The sequence below is a fragment of the Oreochromis aureus genome, linkage group 16 (assembly GCF_013358895.1).
Source record: "Oreochromis aureus strain Israel breed Guangdong linkage group 16, ZZ_aureus, whole genome shotgun sequence".
NCBI classification, from domain to species: domain Eukaryota; kingdom Metazoa; phylum Chordata; class Actinopteri; order Cichliformes; family Cichlidae; genus Oreochromis; species Oreochromis aureus.
In genome coordinates this window covers 14,262,975-14,279,532 of record NC_052957.1, presented here as the reverse complement: position 1 = coordinate 14,279,532, position 16,558 = coordinate 14,262,975, and the positions used below count along the sequence as shown (strand labels likewise).

Here is a 16,558-nt window from a genome sequence, read left to right as displayed (position 1 = left end):
CAGGAGGAGAAGAGGAAGAGCACAGCAGAGAATCATGGATGTAGTGTAGGAGGACACGCAGAGGGTTTGTGTGACAGAGGAAGATGGGATAGGGTGAGATGTAAGTGGACGATCAGCTGATCTCCTTAAAGAAGAAGAAAAAGAAACTACCCAGTGTCATCTTTAATGTGGAACTACCAGAAAAGTCTTTGGCTCACTCTGAATAACATCTGTATATTATTTTGTTTAATTATTAGAAATATTAATAAACCATCATGTGCTCTGGGAAATTGTGATGGAAGTGGTTGATGGATTGGGGTTTTTTTTCTTCCACTTGGGAACCAAATGAATAATTGATTTTTTTTTTTTTAAAGAAAACAGATTAAGGCAGTAGTGCTACTTTTTCTGAAGATTCTCAGTATAATTTTTCTTTCACAACTTGGTTTGAACATTAGTTTTATGCATCTTTTTATTACTATACTGATTAAAATCAGGGTGTTGTCATCTAACCCTGCACCTCCCTGCAATATTTTATCCTCTTTCACCCTATTTATTATCCGTGCCGCACAACTACATCATTTACCTGAGATATTACTAATAATTTCTGCTAAATTATTTGTACTGTGTGATATTTCTGCTAAATTTGTGCTGTGTGATAACTGGATTCTTTAATAATTAAAGGAAATCCACAACTTTACTTTCGCCTCTTTTTGCCAGGTGTAAAGGCAGGAAATACCTACCCCCTTAAAATCAGATAAAACAAACACCGGTGTCACCTTTAACTTAACGTCTCCTTGTATGCCTGAAACAAATAATGAAGCATATTTGTCTCCGTCCACAGTTGTAGTAATGAGTTGGCTGCTTGCATCACTGTGCGGTGGTGACGTGTGGCGTCTGGGAGCTGTCCCAGGAATCATGGTGCTGAAGCTGCAGCACCAGTTCAGCAGCCAATGATCACAGGAGAATCCGGGGCTACGGATGCTTTCACCCGGAGCAGGACAGTCCGACCATCGCGTTGGATTTAAACGGACGGATTTAAACCCTCCTGCTTGCTCCTCGGACATGGAAATTCGATAATTAGGGATGTAAACCTCACTGAGACTTGCCAGCGACCTGCAGTCTGGCTGAAAATCTATGGGAAAAAAAAATCCCGAAACTGTGAGTCGTGTAGAAATCGGTGTAGCTCGCCAGGTAAGACAGATTTTTTCGCTTCCCTAACATGGCACGCCATCGATCGACTTAACGTGCTGTGAAAAGCTTACAGGACGTCGACAGCTCTACCGGTTTTAAAGCGTGGCTTTCGTTGTTGTTGCTGGATTTTATTTTTTTTATTTTTTATTTTAAGATTGAGCGCTGACATTTTGTTCTCTATCTCAGTTCTTTGTACCAAAGGCAGATTTAAATCTTGGTCTCTGCACACGTCGCGAATCCGGAGGGAGAAGCCCGTCGAGATAGTTTATGTTGTAGAGAGCAGGGAGACTATTAAGGCCATGAAATGACAGTGGACAGTGAGTGAGCGGGCCATAACCTTATTACTTGAATGCATATTCCTATCAGTCTCATATTTGACTTTCCTCTAATAGCCGTTTCATTCATTGAACTTAGGCTAATGGCTTCAGACACTTGTTTGCATAGGACGGATTTTTTTGCATTTTATATCCACACCCTCGTGGGAAGACAATAAAAAGCACCCAACCTAAATAAAGTGGATTTAAAAAAAAAAAAAAAAAAAAAAATCTTAAAAGGCTGCTTTGAAACCAAACAAGCGCTGGAAGACGCACCTCAGCCCCCACTATCCCATCCCACCACATATGAAGAAGTGTTTGCTTATGACGGGGACGCATAGAGTACATACTGTTTTCTTCCAGCACCTTTGGATGGTGCTGTGAGTTTCTGGCCGGAGACAGCCTGATGCTGCGCAGACAGGGCATGCTGAAGAGCCGCTGTTGCGTCTTGCTTGGTGACCTGAGGGTGCTCCTGCTCGGGCCACCGGCGCCGCCGACACCGCTTCCTCCGCTGACCCCCATGAGCGGCCAGGCTTCGGAAAGCCATGAAACAAGCGTCACCGTCCCCGAGAACAACAACACGTTAACGCGGAGCCACCAGCACCCCGGTGACCGAACTGCCCAGCCTGCTGCGGAAGCCACCGGGCCACCGGGTGCAGAGCGGCCGGTGGCGGGCTGGGTCGATGCTGCAGAGCTGTCGGCGGCCCTGCGCGGCTGCAGCAGCTCCTCCGATGACTGCTCAAAGGGCAAACTGGAGGAGAGGTTCTCTCTCACAAGCTACACGGAAAGTGGCTTCAGGACGCCTGTGTGCAGGATCTGCTTCCAGGGACCAGAGCATGTAAGTGAAGGAAAAATGTCCACCTGCACGTTTAAATTAGATTAATGCCATGCAATGTCAGCTTCATCCATCAATTAATAATAACTCACCCATACCTGCTCTCCGGGGGTTTGTAACACAATGCAATCTGGTGCTGCTGCTCTCCGAGGAGCATAGGTTAACTGTAGCAACAAGTCCTCCAACCAAGTGGCCAGAGCAGGTGTTGGAAATGTTGCACATTCTGCAGACTTTTCATTAGATGAGGGTGCACTGCTCAGGTTTTATTTATACAGTGAAGAAGAAAAACACTGCCAGTGTCTTGTTAGGGCAGCCACCAGTGTTGGTGGTCTACAACTCAGCATGAGTCACATTACAGTAACTCATCAGTTGCAGTTTGGCTGGTGCAGCACAACTGATCCTTGTTCTAGCTATAAGATCTTCCTGAAAGGTGTTCTTTGGGCTGTCTTTATTGCCAACTTTGTGGTAAAGAGTATAAAAGAGACCTTGCGTGATTGTGCCGATATGTAAGGTTTAATGCTATTAACTATAATTGCATGACACTTTTTTGTGGGGAAAATCGAGAATAGTGTAATCTTACTTTCAAAATTATTTAAGGAACGACCCCAATACTGGCAGCTGCAGGGCTGGAGAGCTCTCTGAGCATGGGGCCCCACTGCATCTTGCACTCATCCCATTGCATGGCTTGAAAAGACAGCTAAAGCTAGCAGTGGGAGGATAATGAAAGACCTTGTCCCAGTGGCTGACAAGTGTGGAGGATATGCAGGGATGCCATAACAACTCATTATAGCCAAACACTGAATTCACATCGAGGCATTATATGCATGGAAAATAAAAAAATAAATAAAAAATACCTCTCAGTCTGCCTCTCACGCACACCACCTGGAAACGGCAACATAATAATAACGTGCACAAAGCAGATGGAAGAGAGCCTTCAAGTTAATCACACTGCTTGCCTCCGCCTTTGGGGCCATATTGATGATAATGTCACAGTACATCAATCAGAAGAGGAAAATGTGAAAAGATGGCCACGAAGAAATAACATTAAATTATATCAGAGAGGCAGACACTTAGCAATTTGCAGGCACATTAGTTACACTGTTTGACAGAGCTTTTGAGAGCACGTTGACAAATATGTCACACCTCGCCTGTTGGTAGTGGAGGTAGAGAGGTTATAAAAAAAAATCAAGAAGCAAGATAACTGAGGTGTAGAACATCATTTTTTTATCCGACAGTCTGCACTCACAGTTGCTTTTCCTTTAAGCGGAAGATTTACTGCATCATTTCATGGTCATTGCACAGTGTATAGCCTATGATCTTTCTGTATTTCATCAACTAATTACTCCAAGAGCAATTTTGTGCATCATTCCACCTCTGAGCTCAGACTTTGTAATTATTACTGACATGGGGTCTAGTTATGAGATTGGAAGACAAGGCTTCATCCTTGTTTTGTTTTTTTTTCTTTTTTCTCCCCAAACTCCATGGATAGTCAGCACATGCTGCACTGCATACAAAGCACTGCCTTGAAAATTTGCAGTATTTCCCATGGCCTCCTCCAACACATCTCATTAATGCTTCCTTGAGACATTGCAGCAAGTCAATAGCACTTGATTTCATGCTGTCTTATCATTATGCAAGTTTTTATCTTTTGCCAGCTTTCCTTTTCTTGTTGTCTGAGTTGTTGGCTTGGGTGAAGTCCAGATATGGATCTGCTGAGGTGTAAATGGGTACAAGGAGAATGAGGCTCCATTTAAAAAAGAGGGATGAGTGGACTTTCTGTGTATCGCTCTGTGATACAGGCAGTGGGGACATTAGTTATCCTCTATTCTTCCTTAGCCTCCAGGATGTCACATAGACCAAAGCAGCCAGTATCTGATCTGACAACCCACCTCCAAAACACTTCCATCCCCAAGGCTGAGATAGGCGAGACAGAGTAAAGAAGGGAGTGAAAGACATCGCTTTCCTCAAGCATCCCACTAGAAAAGGGTCTTGAGTGCCTAGGAGAGGCGGCCATTGAAAAGTGATTGCACTGTGATTTAATATGACACCAAACAATGTAATAAGTCCATGTAATCGGATACCTGTCAGAGTTATAAGTGCCATTTTCCTTGAGGTGAGATTCACAACCAGAAGTGCTTCTGGTTTTAAGGATTTCACATTTTCCTTTTAAATTCATTGCAGTTCTGTAGGGAATTGCCAAAAATGTGGATTTTAAGAGGTACTGGTGATTGTAATGGTTACTTTTCAGGTATGCCATGAGACAATGCCTTTCAAGACAAATATCTCTGATATTATCTCCTCTCTGCAGAAACAAGAAACACTGTACGCGTAGTCTTGATAGCACAATTTACAGACTGTGGACTGTTTTGTAGAGTTTTTTTTTCCTCTCTTGAATTTTATGGCCAGTTTGGTAAGGAAGAACCAATAACTCTTTCGGCTGGCATATATATTTATATATCAGCCTATGACTTATTTTATCAGAATTGACTGGAAAATATAATCCACTCTGTAAGACACATACTGCGAACAATATAATGAAGAGCGAAGCCAATATCAGATGAAACTGCATGAATTCATGTCTTTCACCTCTGCACCTCGGGTTATTCATCTTTTTCTTCTCTTTTTTTCTAAACAGCTAACTTGAGACATACATACTGTATTTCAGCCCACTATTGGTTCCTTTTAGCTAAAGGTCACTGAGAAGCTTTACAGAGCGCTCTCGGTAGCTTGCTTTATTCAGGCTCCTGCTTTCAGACTTAATCTCGACCTCGTCACTCAAAGAATGTGCAGTTTTCGGGTCATAGATTTTCCCAGGATACATTCATGTTACACACAAACTTCAAAAAAGAAGTTTTTTTGTTTTTTTTAAGTAATGCAAAGGAAAAATTGTGGAATATTTTCCACGTACGAGGGTTACCGAAGTGCCCTTTGAGGCAATCCTCCTACTGTTGTCTTCACGTCAGTTGGATGTTGAAACTGTGCGAGTGCCTGTTGCTTGGGTAGAAATGTGTGTTTGCTTTTTCTCCTTAATCGCAGAGCAGATAATGCACTTGCAGAGTGTGTTTGTCTGAGGCACAACGAGAAGCCTCCAGGGGTCACGTTAGCATCATTCTTTCTGTATGACCCCACAGTGCTGAAGCTTGCTCTGTTCCATCATATGTTGCTTGCCCATTTGTAGGAAATGGGATATAAACAAGCTGCCAAAATGTTAGATTTTATTTATTTATTTCTTCATTTATTTTTTGGCATTGCTGAAGTCTGTTTTCAGTGGCTGTAAATTCATGAACATAAATTAGAAACCCTAGTTTCTCTTTTTATTCAATTACCTTTTAAAGAGTCATTAACCGCCACTGTAGGCCCGATGGTTCCCATAAAATCAGCACTCAGTGGAACATCCCTCTGCATATATTTTACGATCAGTCATCATAACTAAATAAACTTAAATATTATTGGCCTTCTGCTTCATTTTTCACTTATTGCTCTTATTTTCCTTGTAATTGGTTTAATATGGTTAAGTTTATAGATGAAAATTTTTCCCGGCAGTTTTGCAGGTTCTTAAAGAAGAAAAGCCCGCGGACTGATTGTTATTGGGCATCATTGTACAAATCCTCCTTCATTCTGCTTCTGTGCGAGCCAGATTATCATAGCACAGTTTCCTCTTGCTTAGAGTTAATGGAGTTCACTTGCATTGATTCGAGACCCTTAAGAAAATGTGAATAGCCACCTCTAATTTATTTTCGTGCCATTATATACATTGCGAGGGAATCCAATTTTCTAAGGAGAAAATTACTTGCGGGGAGGTGTTTTGGGAAAATGCAGCACAGAGATGTGAAATAACAAAGCCATATCTTTTTAATATATTGCTCCATTGTGTTGGGCTTTTTTTCACTGATTATTGCTGTTTGATCAACAAAAGGACATTTAGTTATCACTTTCTCCATGCGTGGGCTGTGGTGCCACGTTTGTTATCGGTCTCTCTTGCGCTCCCTCCAGCCTTGGTTGTATTGGAGTGATCTAGGTTTCGGCTCTTGGCTGCCATCAGGCCAGTCACAGTGAGTGGCCCGAGTCCCTCTGGACACGACAGAAGTGTTCTGGTCCTCCTGCCAATACACTCCCACCCTGGCCATCTGTAGATGGGCCTTTTCTCCCCTAACTCCCTGCTTTTTCCTCCCTTCTCTTCAACCAGGGTGCTGCTCCGTCTGTCAGAGGTGTCAGCTAAATAACAACGTGGAGAAATAATTTGGAAACTTGCTGCATTTTTTACTCTGTTCACTGCTTTGTACAATTTTTGCACTCAGGGTAGACATGGAGAGAAAATACTGAATTAAAAATACCTTAGAAATGCAGTGGCTCAGCTCAGAGAGGAAGGAGAGGAGGGGTTGGGGATTTCTTTCAGCAGACGGCCGGCTAATTTCTTTTTGTTCATTCACTACAGGCTTTTTGTTCATTCTCATTAAGATTAAAATATCTGTACAAGAAGGTCTTGCTATGAATTTTATAGAGCCAAGTTTCTTAAGTGCAGGTCAGAACCTTAAAAAGGTGGCATGCCTACATCTTATGGGTCATCATCAATATCCAATATGACAAGATTAGTAATATATTTTAATGAGCTCAGGGCCTGGGGTGAGAGATTAGAAAACTCATCTGTTCCTCAGGCTAAATACGGCTTAAGAGGAATGTCTGGTGAAGAATATAGCTGAGCACATCTTGGTACAAAATGAAAAAAAAACCCGAGAGGTGTCAAATTTAGTGAACTTCATGGTTTCGTTGCATTTTAAGTATTTACGAGCCTTCTATATGCCAGAGAGAGGGGAAGAAAGGAAAAACTAAATGCTTTGGTTTTCTGAAATCTTGTCACATCCAGCTGGATTGAAAACATGATGGAGGCTAAAAATAAGGCAGCTTGATCTCTGCTCCCTCACCTGACACCAGTGGTGTTTTCACGTGGTTCACACGTCTGACCACCGAGCAGCCGTTCAGGGAGCGAAAGCAGACCTGTACTTCAACTGCTTTAAGGTGCTAAAGTGAAGGTCATTTGAAAAAAAGGATATATGAGCCACCTCTTTAAGATATAGTTGAGTGCCACCTAGAGTTTAATAAACCCACAACACAAACATTTATTCGGCTGTCCGGTCACATTAATCATACAGTATGTGGCTGTCATCGTGCTGACAGAAGGGATTTGAAATGCCCTTTAACAACCTCAGTGACTAACAGTGCCTTCAAAATGTCACTTTATGATGGACAGGATGTCATCAAACCATCCTCTGATAACTGGACCAGATACTGGATCTAGCTCTAAACTGTTATGTGAATTGTAGAGAAATCTAGGTCGACCAGAAAGAGTATTTTGAGCTTCTTTTGCATTTCTCTAAGTATAAAATAGTTAATGTCTATAGCAGCTCTACTGATGTCAAGAGCTGTGGTTTGTCTGCTCCTTTTGTGCTGTATTCTGCAGCTTTGTTAGGGTTTGCTCTTTCACAGGTGCTTCGGTGACTAATCCTCCACTTTCAGCGGTACTAGTAATCAAGCATTTTGCCTGTCAACTAGGTGTAAGGCAAAGCTTTCATTTCACACCTGATCTGTTGTTCTGCTGTAACAGGCATGCAAAGTGCTCTGCGTGTGTGTGTGTGCCTAGCAGTGCACAAAGAGCGCTCAGAAAATCAATAAGCCAACACAAAGAAGTGCAAGAAATATAAACACAGTGTAACGCACTTTTTATTGTATGTAAAGGGGTTACGTCAAGAGGTAAATAAGATGGAGAGAAAGGGTCCGTCAGCTGGTCAGTGACTCCTGTAACAAGGTATTTTTTCCTAAATCATAAATCACTTCTTAGAGGGTATTCAACGAAGGTAGTATAAGGCCATAAAATGGTCATCTAAACAATGTTAACCAGCCCATTAAATCGAGTTATACTCAAACCAGAGCAGAACATTTATGCATTTACTTTGGCTGAATTATGAGAAGCTCTTGTTATGGTTAGCAGGGACTAACTTATTCTGCCTGTTTCCTGCAGGGGGAGCTCCTGAGCCCATGCCGGTGCAGCGGGTCAGTGCGCTGCACCCACCAGCCCTGCCTCATCAAATGGATCAGTGAGAGAGGCTCCTGGGCCTGTGAACTCTGCTACTACAAATATCAGGTCATTGCCATCAGCACCAAGAACCCCCTACAGGTGAGCTGTGGGTGTTAAGTTCACCAATTCAGAAATATCACTGTGTATTTACAGCTCAGGGATTATGACCAAGTTGTTTGTTTTTTGGTGATAATGGCAGTCTAACTGAACAATGCACAACCTCAAATCATAGAGCCTTTGTTATGTCATTAGGAGAATGACACCACTTATATGGAGTTACTTGTTTTCATGTCATATTGGGGGTTTTGTTTTGTTTTTTTTTATTAAGAAAACACGCATTAAACGCAGCTCCAGCTTGTCTCTAATGACCAGCCAGTATATTTCTAGTACCAGTCCCAAGGCCAGATAAAGGGTTGGGGAGGGTTGCATCAGGAAGGGCATCTTTGCCAAATCAGACATGCAGATCATCAATAAGATTGGTCGAGGCCCAGGTTAACGACCGCCACCGGTGCTGTTTAACAGCAGGGTGCCGGTGGAAACTGTGCCATTCTTGCAGGAAGGTTGGGGAGGGAGAAAGGGGGAAGGAAGGCAGGCATGTTCAGAGGATGTTTTGGGTGGACACAGGATTTTAAATATGGAGCTGCCAAGCAGGAGGAAAAGAGGGAGGACATGCACGGGGGACTGGTGTGACAGAAGAAGATGCTAGGGATAGGGTGTGATGGAGACAGATGATCCGCTGTGGCTACCTCTAAAGAGAGCAACCGAAAGAAGGAGAATCTAAGCTGAGAAATTCAGGGTGGAAAAAAATGAAAGCATCTGAATTAAACAGGCCTTTCCCCTCTGATGTTTAGAACAGAAAGATTGCAGAAGCAGTTTCTTTCACTGTGATTTGATGGGGTTATGAGAGGCCACAGATTTCTGTTTTTGAGGGTGAGAGCGATGTGTGACTTCGTCTTTTTGTTGAGTTCAGCCTGATTAACTTATAATCTGAATGTTTACATTAATTGGTTTATGATTAGCTTCTCAATTTTCTCCTAAGCTCTACTGCTAATCCTTCTACTTCTCCTGCTTCTTGCAGTGGCAGGCTATCTCCCTGACAGTGATAGAGAAGGTGCAGATAGCAGCAGCTATCTTGGGCTCCCTCTTCCTGATGGCCAGCATCTCTTGGCTGGTGTGGTCGTCTTTTAGCCCGTCAGCCCGCTGGCAGCGTCAAGATCTGCTTTTCCAGATCTGCTACGGCATGTACGGCTTCATGGATGTCGTCTGCATCGGTGAGGCGCTAAGCAGTTGCGATTTATCACTTTTTAAACTGAATGTAATATTTCTACGTCTTCTTTGAATGGGTTTGAGCATTTTACTACTGAAAATTATATTGAGTGTTTTCCACTCTGGTCACATTAATTCATGAGCATTCAACAGGCAAAAGTAAATGTCAAAAGTGCTCAGGAGAGTGGGTAATTATACCTAACAGCTGCCTACAAATAACTGTAAATGCCACGAGCAGTTTCAGTGCAATTAATCCATGCCACAAAGTCAGCTGCTTCATATCAATATTTGATTGCATTGTTTGGTCAATCCCTACGATTATTTGTTGTTGTCTTTATCGCTGTTTCTATATTCACAAGGCTGAGATGCTGCACCAAAGCTCACATCATAAATTAAACATGAACGCTGAATGTTCAAAATTCAGCTAAAGTGGCTTTCACTGCATACATTAAAATGCATTTCAGTCTATAATAAAAAGCTACGGAGCCAAATTCAGCCAAATGTTAAATACCATTATGTGCTGTCATAACACAAGAGCGATTTTGGTCTTCTTTTTTATATATATATATATATATATATATATATATATATATATATATATATATATATATATATATATATATATAGGTAACCAAAGGATTTCTAACAGTTCCCTGCATTTGTGCGTGGGCGTCCAGATTGAAACGTATAGCATTTAAGCCTGCTGTCCTCCTGTGGCGCTCAGAGGCCCACATGTTTTGGACAACTGTGTGATGGCATCTCGCATTAAGGAGACTCTAAGTGCCACTGCAGCAGACAGCAGGGTGTAAGGAAGAGGTGATTGATTGTCTCCGGTTTGGTGCTGTGGAGGATTGACTGTGGAGTCATTAACGGTGCACTTTACAGAGATTAACTTGTCACCTGGTGGATGTTAAAGAGCAAAGACCTGACTTTCACTTATCCACAAAGTTAGAGAGGGAGAGGAGCAGAGTTGAGGAAAGCTGGCAGGATTTTATAAGTAAACTCCAGCTGCTGCAACTGTAGTCGTTGGCTTGTTAAACAGCAATATTACATTACTGCTGTAATAAAGTAGTTGGCGAGCAACTAGCAGGCTCCTTGAAGATCAATATGTAGTAGTAACACTTAATAATCTCCTACTTTCTCCTTTTTATAAGCAGCATTTAAGCAAGTAATGCCATTAAAATGCATTTAATGCAGTTATAAGGAGATTTAAAAACATTCAAGTGTTTGAGTGCACAGTATTTTTTAAAATATGTATTATTTTGTTTCTGGTATTATCTATATAAAATCATCATGTTTAAGTTGTTAACAAATACCTTGAACACTAAAAAAGGACTTTGCATGTTATGTTCCATGATGTAAACTATATTGTAGTGTTAAAAAAACATGATTATAAATGCTAAATGTGGACTGATCCATACATGCTGAATTTCCCTTTACATGCCTTTAAAATGGAAAAGATGCAGTAAAATATTAGGGTCCAAACAACTTTGCTACAGATGGATTTCAATTTTCCAGACGCTGAGTTCAGTGAACATGAATCAATAAGCAATTTTGAACTGAGATAAGATGCTATCGAACAAGCCTGCAGAACGGATGCATTATTTTTTTTTAACCTAAATCCAAAAAAACCACGAGTCTCGCTGAGTCATAAATTGTTCTATGTCCCTGCTTTTTCTAAGAAATAAAGATTTGATGTCTGGTTTATGGCGCAGTACTTTAAAGATGAGTTGTTTTGTTCTGTTACTGCCTCGGCTAATACTTTCTTCACGCTTTACCACAGTGTGTCTACCAGTGTTCTGGGATGTAGTGTATCTCAAGACTGCAGCCCGACTGTGACATTGTCTAACTAGTGCTCTGATCTCCACAGCATTAATTGTCCACGAGGGACCTTCTGTGTTTCGCATCTTCCACCGCTGGCAGGCCGTGAACCAGCAGTGGAAAGTTCTGAACTATGATAAATCGATGGACAGCGACGACCTGAAGGACGCCGCTGTAGACAGGACTCTATCTCAGCCCACCCAGGGCTACCAGACTGGGATAGGAGTATCCACCTCCACCTCCTCGCTGATGGTGGTGGCCTCCACTGCCGCCGGCTCCACCTCCACGACCGTGGTGACGGCCGCCGGAGGAGTGGGAACACACGTGGACCCCAACAGCGGCAGCGCAGTGCCAGACCAACACTGTCCATACAACATCCTCCACCTGCTCAGCCACCTGAGGCAGCCGGAGGCCCGCAGCCAACCCAGCAATAGCACAAGAGAGCTGGTCATGAGGGTTACTACAGTCTGAAGAGTCAGTTGAGGCCTTATCTCACACGAAGGGGAGAGATTTTTGAACCAGCTGACAGCTGAAGAAAAGATCCTGTCTTAACTGCACTGGATTAATATCAACACGATCTTGTTTGTTTGAAAATGCATCTCTGATGTCCTTACATTGATTGAATAAAAGTCAAAGTTGTTTGATTTGCAGAATTGGTTGGAAAATGGTTATTTTGACGGATACGTTCAAAAATATGTGCTTGAATTGAAACCACGTACTGTGGTTTTTATACTTTTTTCTTAACAGCAGCTATAATTTCTTATTGGCAACCTGTCAAGCATCTCCAAAACAGCAGCAACCAAAAGAAAAAAAAGGGTTAACGGGTAGTGTATTCACAGTGGGTGGGATTTTTGAGCATGCTGTACACTCTCTACAATCATCTTCCACATGTAGGCCTGTATTGCTCATGAGTCAAAATAGGACACCAACCTACCTTGTGATGAGGTGGTTGCCCAGTGGATGCCATTCACATTCAGTGACCTATTGCAACCAGTAGTGGAGACCAGAGGTTGAGCGTGCAACACCCTCAAACTCTGTGCACAGTTGTCCACCAGGCTGCCTGTGGGTGATTGCACAGGTTTCCTGGTGGACACTTGTGGCAACTTGTCTCCAAACAATTGCAGTTCAGCTTGGACCAACTGCAGTCACTCTCAGACAGATTGGTGAAGGTTTGCAAATAAATGTTGTCTAATTTACGACCGCAGACAGATTGCCAACACGTTGCAATTAATCTGAGTCAGTCTGTGCACCTCGTCTTTGGTGCATCTTTGTGCAACGAGGACTCGTCTCTCCTGGTATTATTTTGGTTATATTTCTATATAAAAACAAGCCTGCAGAGCATCTGTGTGATTTTGCAGTTAAAATTCCGTCTTGGAGCAATTATCTGACTATTTGTAGAGGAATTTCTTAGTTTCTGTTTCAGATCTGTGAGGTTCTAGCAGGGCTCTGAATATAAGTAGTTAATGTGATTTTCTTTGTAGACAACAACAGATTTGTAATTTTACTTTTTTATTGTTTTGAGTGTGATTTTTGCCTTTATTAGATAGTACAGTGAAGCAAGGAGAGAGAGTAGAGGAAGACGTGCAGCAAAGGACCTCAGGATAGCCTTGCAGGACATGGTCACTTGCTCGATCTGTAAAGTAAACCAACACCACATTTTATGATTTTCACTGATTCGACACAGTTTCTTGCTATATTATCACAAAGAGTATGCATTTTATTACTAACTTTTGCATACTGACTCTGTCTTCTTGCCATTTCATCACTGTTTTGTCACTGTCTGTGAGTGGTCACACACCTGGTCCCCATCTTTGAAGCAAGCTTTTCAAAGGCTCCTACACTGGTTTCCCTACTGTGACTGCAGATTTAATTTAGATTTTATTTAACCAAAGAAAATATTTTGAATGTTTAGATCTGCATCCAAATCTTAAAGTACTCAAATTCAGATATGGAGTAGTTCAAAAGGAATCGGTACATCACTCCATGGTGTCCTTTACATCACACTAAGATCACATTTAACCAATGAAGAAAAGCAAAAGTTTTGATCCTGTAGTCTGTTTAGGAACAACGCATAGACTGAATCTTCATCACATGCTGTGCAGCAGCTTAGTCGATGTTTTAAGAATATCATATGTATTCTGTGTGATCTGCAACAGTCATAAAAGTGAGGGAATCACATTTCTAAATCTCATGTGCAGGCCTAACCTACTTATGTCATAAACCATCATGATTATAACACTACAGAGAGATGCTAGTGTTGAATTTAGTCTTCTTCGTCCATGTTGTGTGATCAGAGAGAATATTACAGTAATATTACAGTAGGTGTGATGTGCACATCGCTGTGTGGCCTGATGTAAATCACAGGCAAGATGAAGTGCAGTAAACAAACTGCCTAAAACCATTTGTAAACATTTTTTTCAGGGATTTTCCCCCCACTACATCAAAGAAGGCTCGATGGATTTTTTTTTAAGAAAACAAAAACGGCTTTTTTCTTAGTAATGTCTTTGATGGGCATTTTGTCTGTCACTTTCAATGTGATTTTTGTTGATTGCAGGAAGGGTATTTTTTGCAGCATAGTTTGCCAGATTGCATAAAATGGGGGCATGTGGCTGAACAATAGAAGAAACCTCTTTTAAAGGAAGTCACCAGCTAGTTTGTTTAATTGCTTCAGCCAGTGTCTGTATTCACGGAAACGCGTTTCTGCTACAAAGCAGTGGTGTCACTTACAGTCCATTAGGCCCATATTCAGGCTCACATTCGGCTCACAAAGCCGGTAATTTCCTCCGTCTCCCGGCTCTCGGATTCTGATGTGCTCTTTGATATTTCTTCCCAGGTCTTGTTTCATGTCCATGAAAGATCAGTTTTTATCTCAGGGGGCAATGCTAAAGCATGTTGTAGGAGGGGAGAAACACTTTTAAAAACATCTTCATAGCAGGGGGTGATGGAGGTTGGGAAGGGAACATTTTTCCCCCCCACAAGGAAAGACACAAGACAACGAGATACTACACAGTGAAGATGCTGTTCTTTATTGCACAATTTCTGATTTGGATGAAAACAACAATTTTTAAAAAATGGATGCTAATTTTATCCATTAGAAGCAAAACCTGAAAGCAGATCATAGTGTGAAGCATTTCTCAGGAGCTCTGCCTCTGGTGCTTTTGAGCATTTTCCAACATGATTTAAAGCGCATCAGATAGAAAAGATATTTAAATGATGCTGGTGCTTAATGTCAAGCTGTTTTCTGTTCTTGCATGTCTTTGCAGGGAAGCGGTGCCATAATGTAAACCTGCCATATCAATATATATCCCTGTTTGCTTTGATATTTGCATCTTCACAAACTCAACTTTCTGCTTCCTCTTTAGCCTTCCGTAATTTTTTAATTAACCTCCACTGTACTGTGCTGGATCTGCTTTTTCACCATCCTGCTTTGCCCCTCCTCGTAATTAAATACAGGAGTACAGTATCTGCAGAGAATCAGGTAGCGTCGTGATTTTCTGCTGAATTATTTAAGCCGTGAAGCGCTGATATCAATGGGTGGGAGCGGCTGTATAGAAACGACTTGCAAGGAGCTGGGAGGTTGCAGAGAGTTCACCGTGATTCTGCTCATCTCCGTTCTCTTCACACCTTGTCTCTTTGAATTCACAGATGCGCAGACCTAGCTTTGATATAACACGAGGGGGAAAAAAAACAACCAGATGCATAGGATTTTTTAAAAAAATATTCTTTAGATATAAAATGGTGCATATTTAAATTCATTTCATATATTTGCTTCTGGGTCATCTCACTTACTTTTAATGGATTGTTTTCAGTATAAATATCTCTGCTCTTAAGTGCATCTCCTTAAACATGCAAAACACTTGCGAGGTTGCTTCAAGCCCCTTTTCCATTATGGTTCTCGGGTTTCATTTAGTCCCTGTATACCCTGCACACCGCTTTCCCAGTACACATAATTGCATTTTGCTATTTGTATACTACAAATGAGTCCAAACTGAAACTAAGGCTGAACTGCTGAAATCATGAAAAATTCAATTATGCTGCATCTATCAGATTTTCAATCCAATTTAAAAGCCCCCAGTATTTATAATACTTGTGCTATTTGAGGAGACTTGAAGGTGCGAAATATCAGCAGGGCTGCCATTCTTCTGGTTGGTGATGATGTTCATTTCCAGAACACTGACCCAGAACTATTTTTGCAGACTGTAGGTGTTTAAAAACATATTCTGGTGCACTCGCAAAGGTTCGGCGTTCTATGAACCTTTTGAAACTGAATAAATTGCATACAGCTAATGTGCTATTCATGCGAGTTGTCTGAAGTCTGAATCACTCGGGAAGAAAGCCCTGCATTCACTGCAACTTCTTCTGATCCTGAAAATGAAAAGAAGCATTTTGAAGAGCTGGGTTTTTCTTTTTGTCAGGTGAGATGAAATGATGGGTATTACTGAAAAGCCCTAGAAGCAGCAGCGGTCAGCAACAAATTGCAGGAGAGCAGCTTTCAAACTTCTAGTCACATTCTTCTTGTTTTTCAATGCAATGATATGCTTTACATCTGTCCTTCGTCGGCTTATTCGTGTTCAGATTTAGAGGCTGGTGGAGGCTGATAAGGCATTCGCTGAGAGATTTTCAGAAAAAAGCTCAGACATATAGTCAATTTATAGTTATAGTTCAGAGGACACTTGCACACAGACAAAGGAAGAAACTCCAAACAGGAAACCAAGAGCTGAGAGTCACACCGAGGATAGTTACTGTGAAATGTCAGAAATACAACTCCAGGGCCATGCACTTTAACTATGTTAAAAAAAACACACACACATAAAAAGATTATTGCTTTATCTTCAATCTTCCATTATGTTTAAATAGACTTTTACAAGAGTGGAACCAATTGAAAAGATGAAAGGCGTTCTGTACTTTACTTGTCAGAAATCATCATCTTGTAATAGGAAAGATTATCAGTGACATGCGTTCCCCTCTCCTCTCGGTGGCTAATGGGCAGACTGCCTCTGACGACTTGTAGAGCCTTTCAGAGAACATCCAGTTTGATGTTTTTACCAAAGTGGCAAAATATGATTTATGGGCAGAGAT

The 16,558-nt window shown here is 41.6% G+C and overlaps 1 protein-coding gene across 1 annotated transcript; it reads left to right on the top strand.

Annotated features, from left to right (window-relative positions):
- The first annotated feature begins 959 nt into the window (after window positions 1-959).
- Window positions 960-12,070, top strand: marchf4 (membrane associated ring-CH-type finger 4). Its single transcript, XM_031759064.2, has 4 exons — window positions 960-2,322; window positions 8,336-8,491; window positions 9,471-9,663; window positions 11,529-12,070. The coding sequence occupies exons 1-4, from the start codon at window positions 1,891-1,893 to the stop codon at window positions 11,948-11,950; spliced, it is 1,203 nt and encodes a 400-aa protein (XP_031614924.1). The 5' UTR covers window positions 960-1,890; the 3' UTR covers window positions 11,951-12,070.
- Window positions 12,071-16,558: the final 4,488 nt, after the last annotated feature.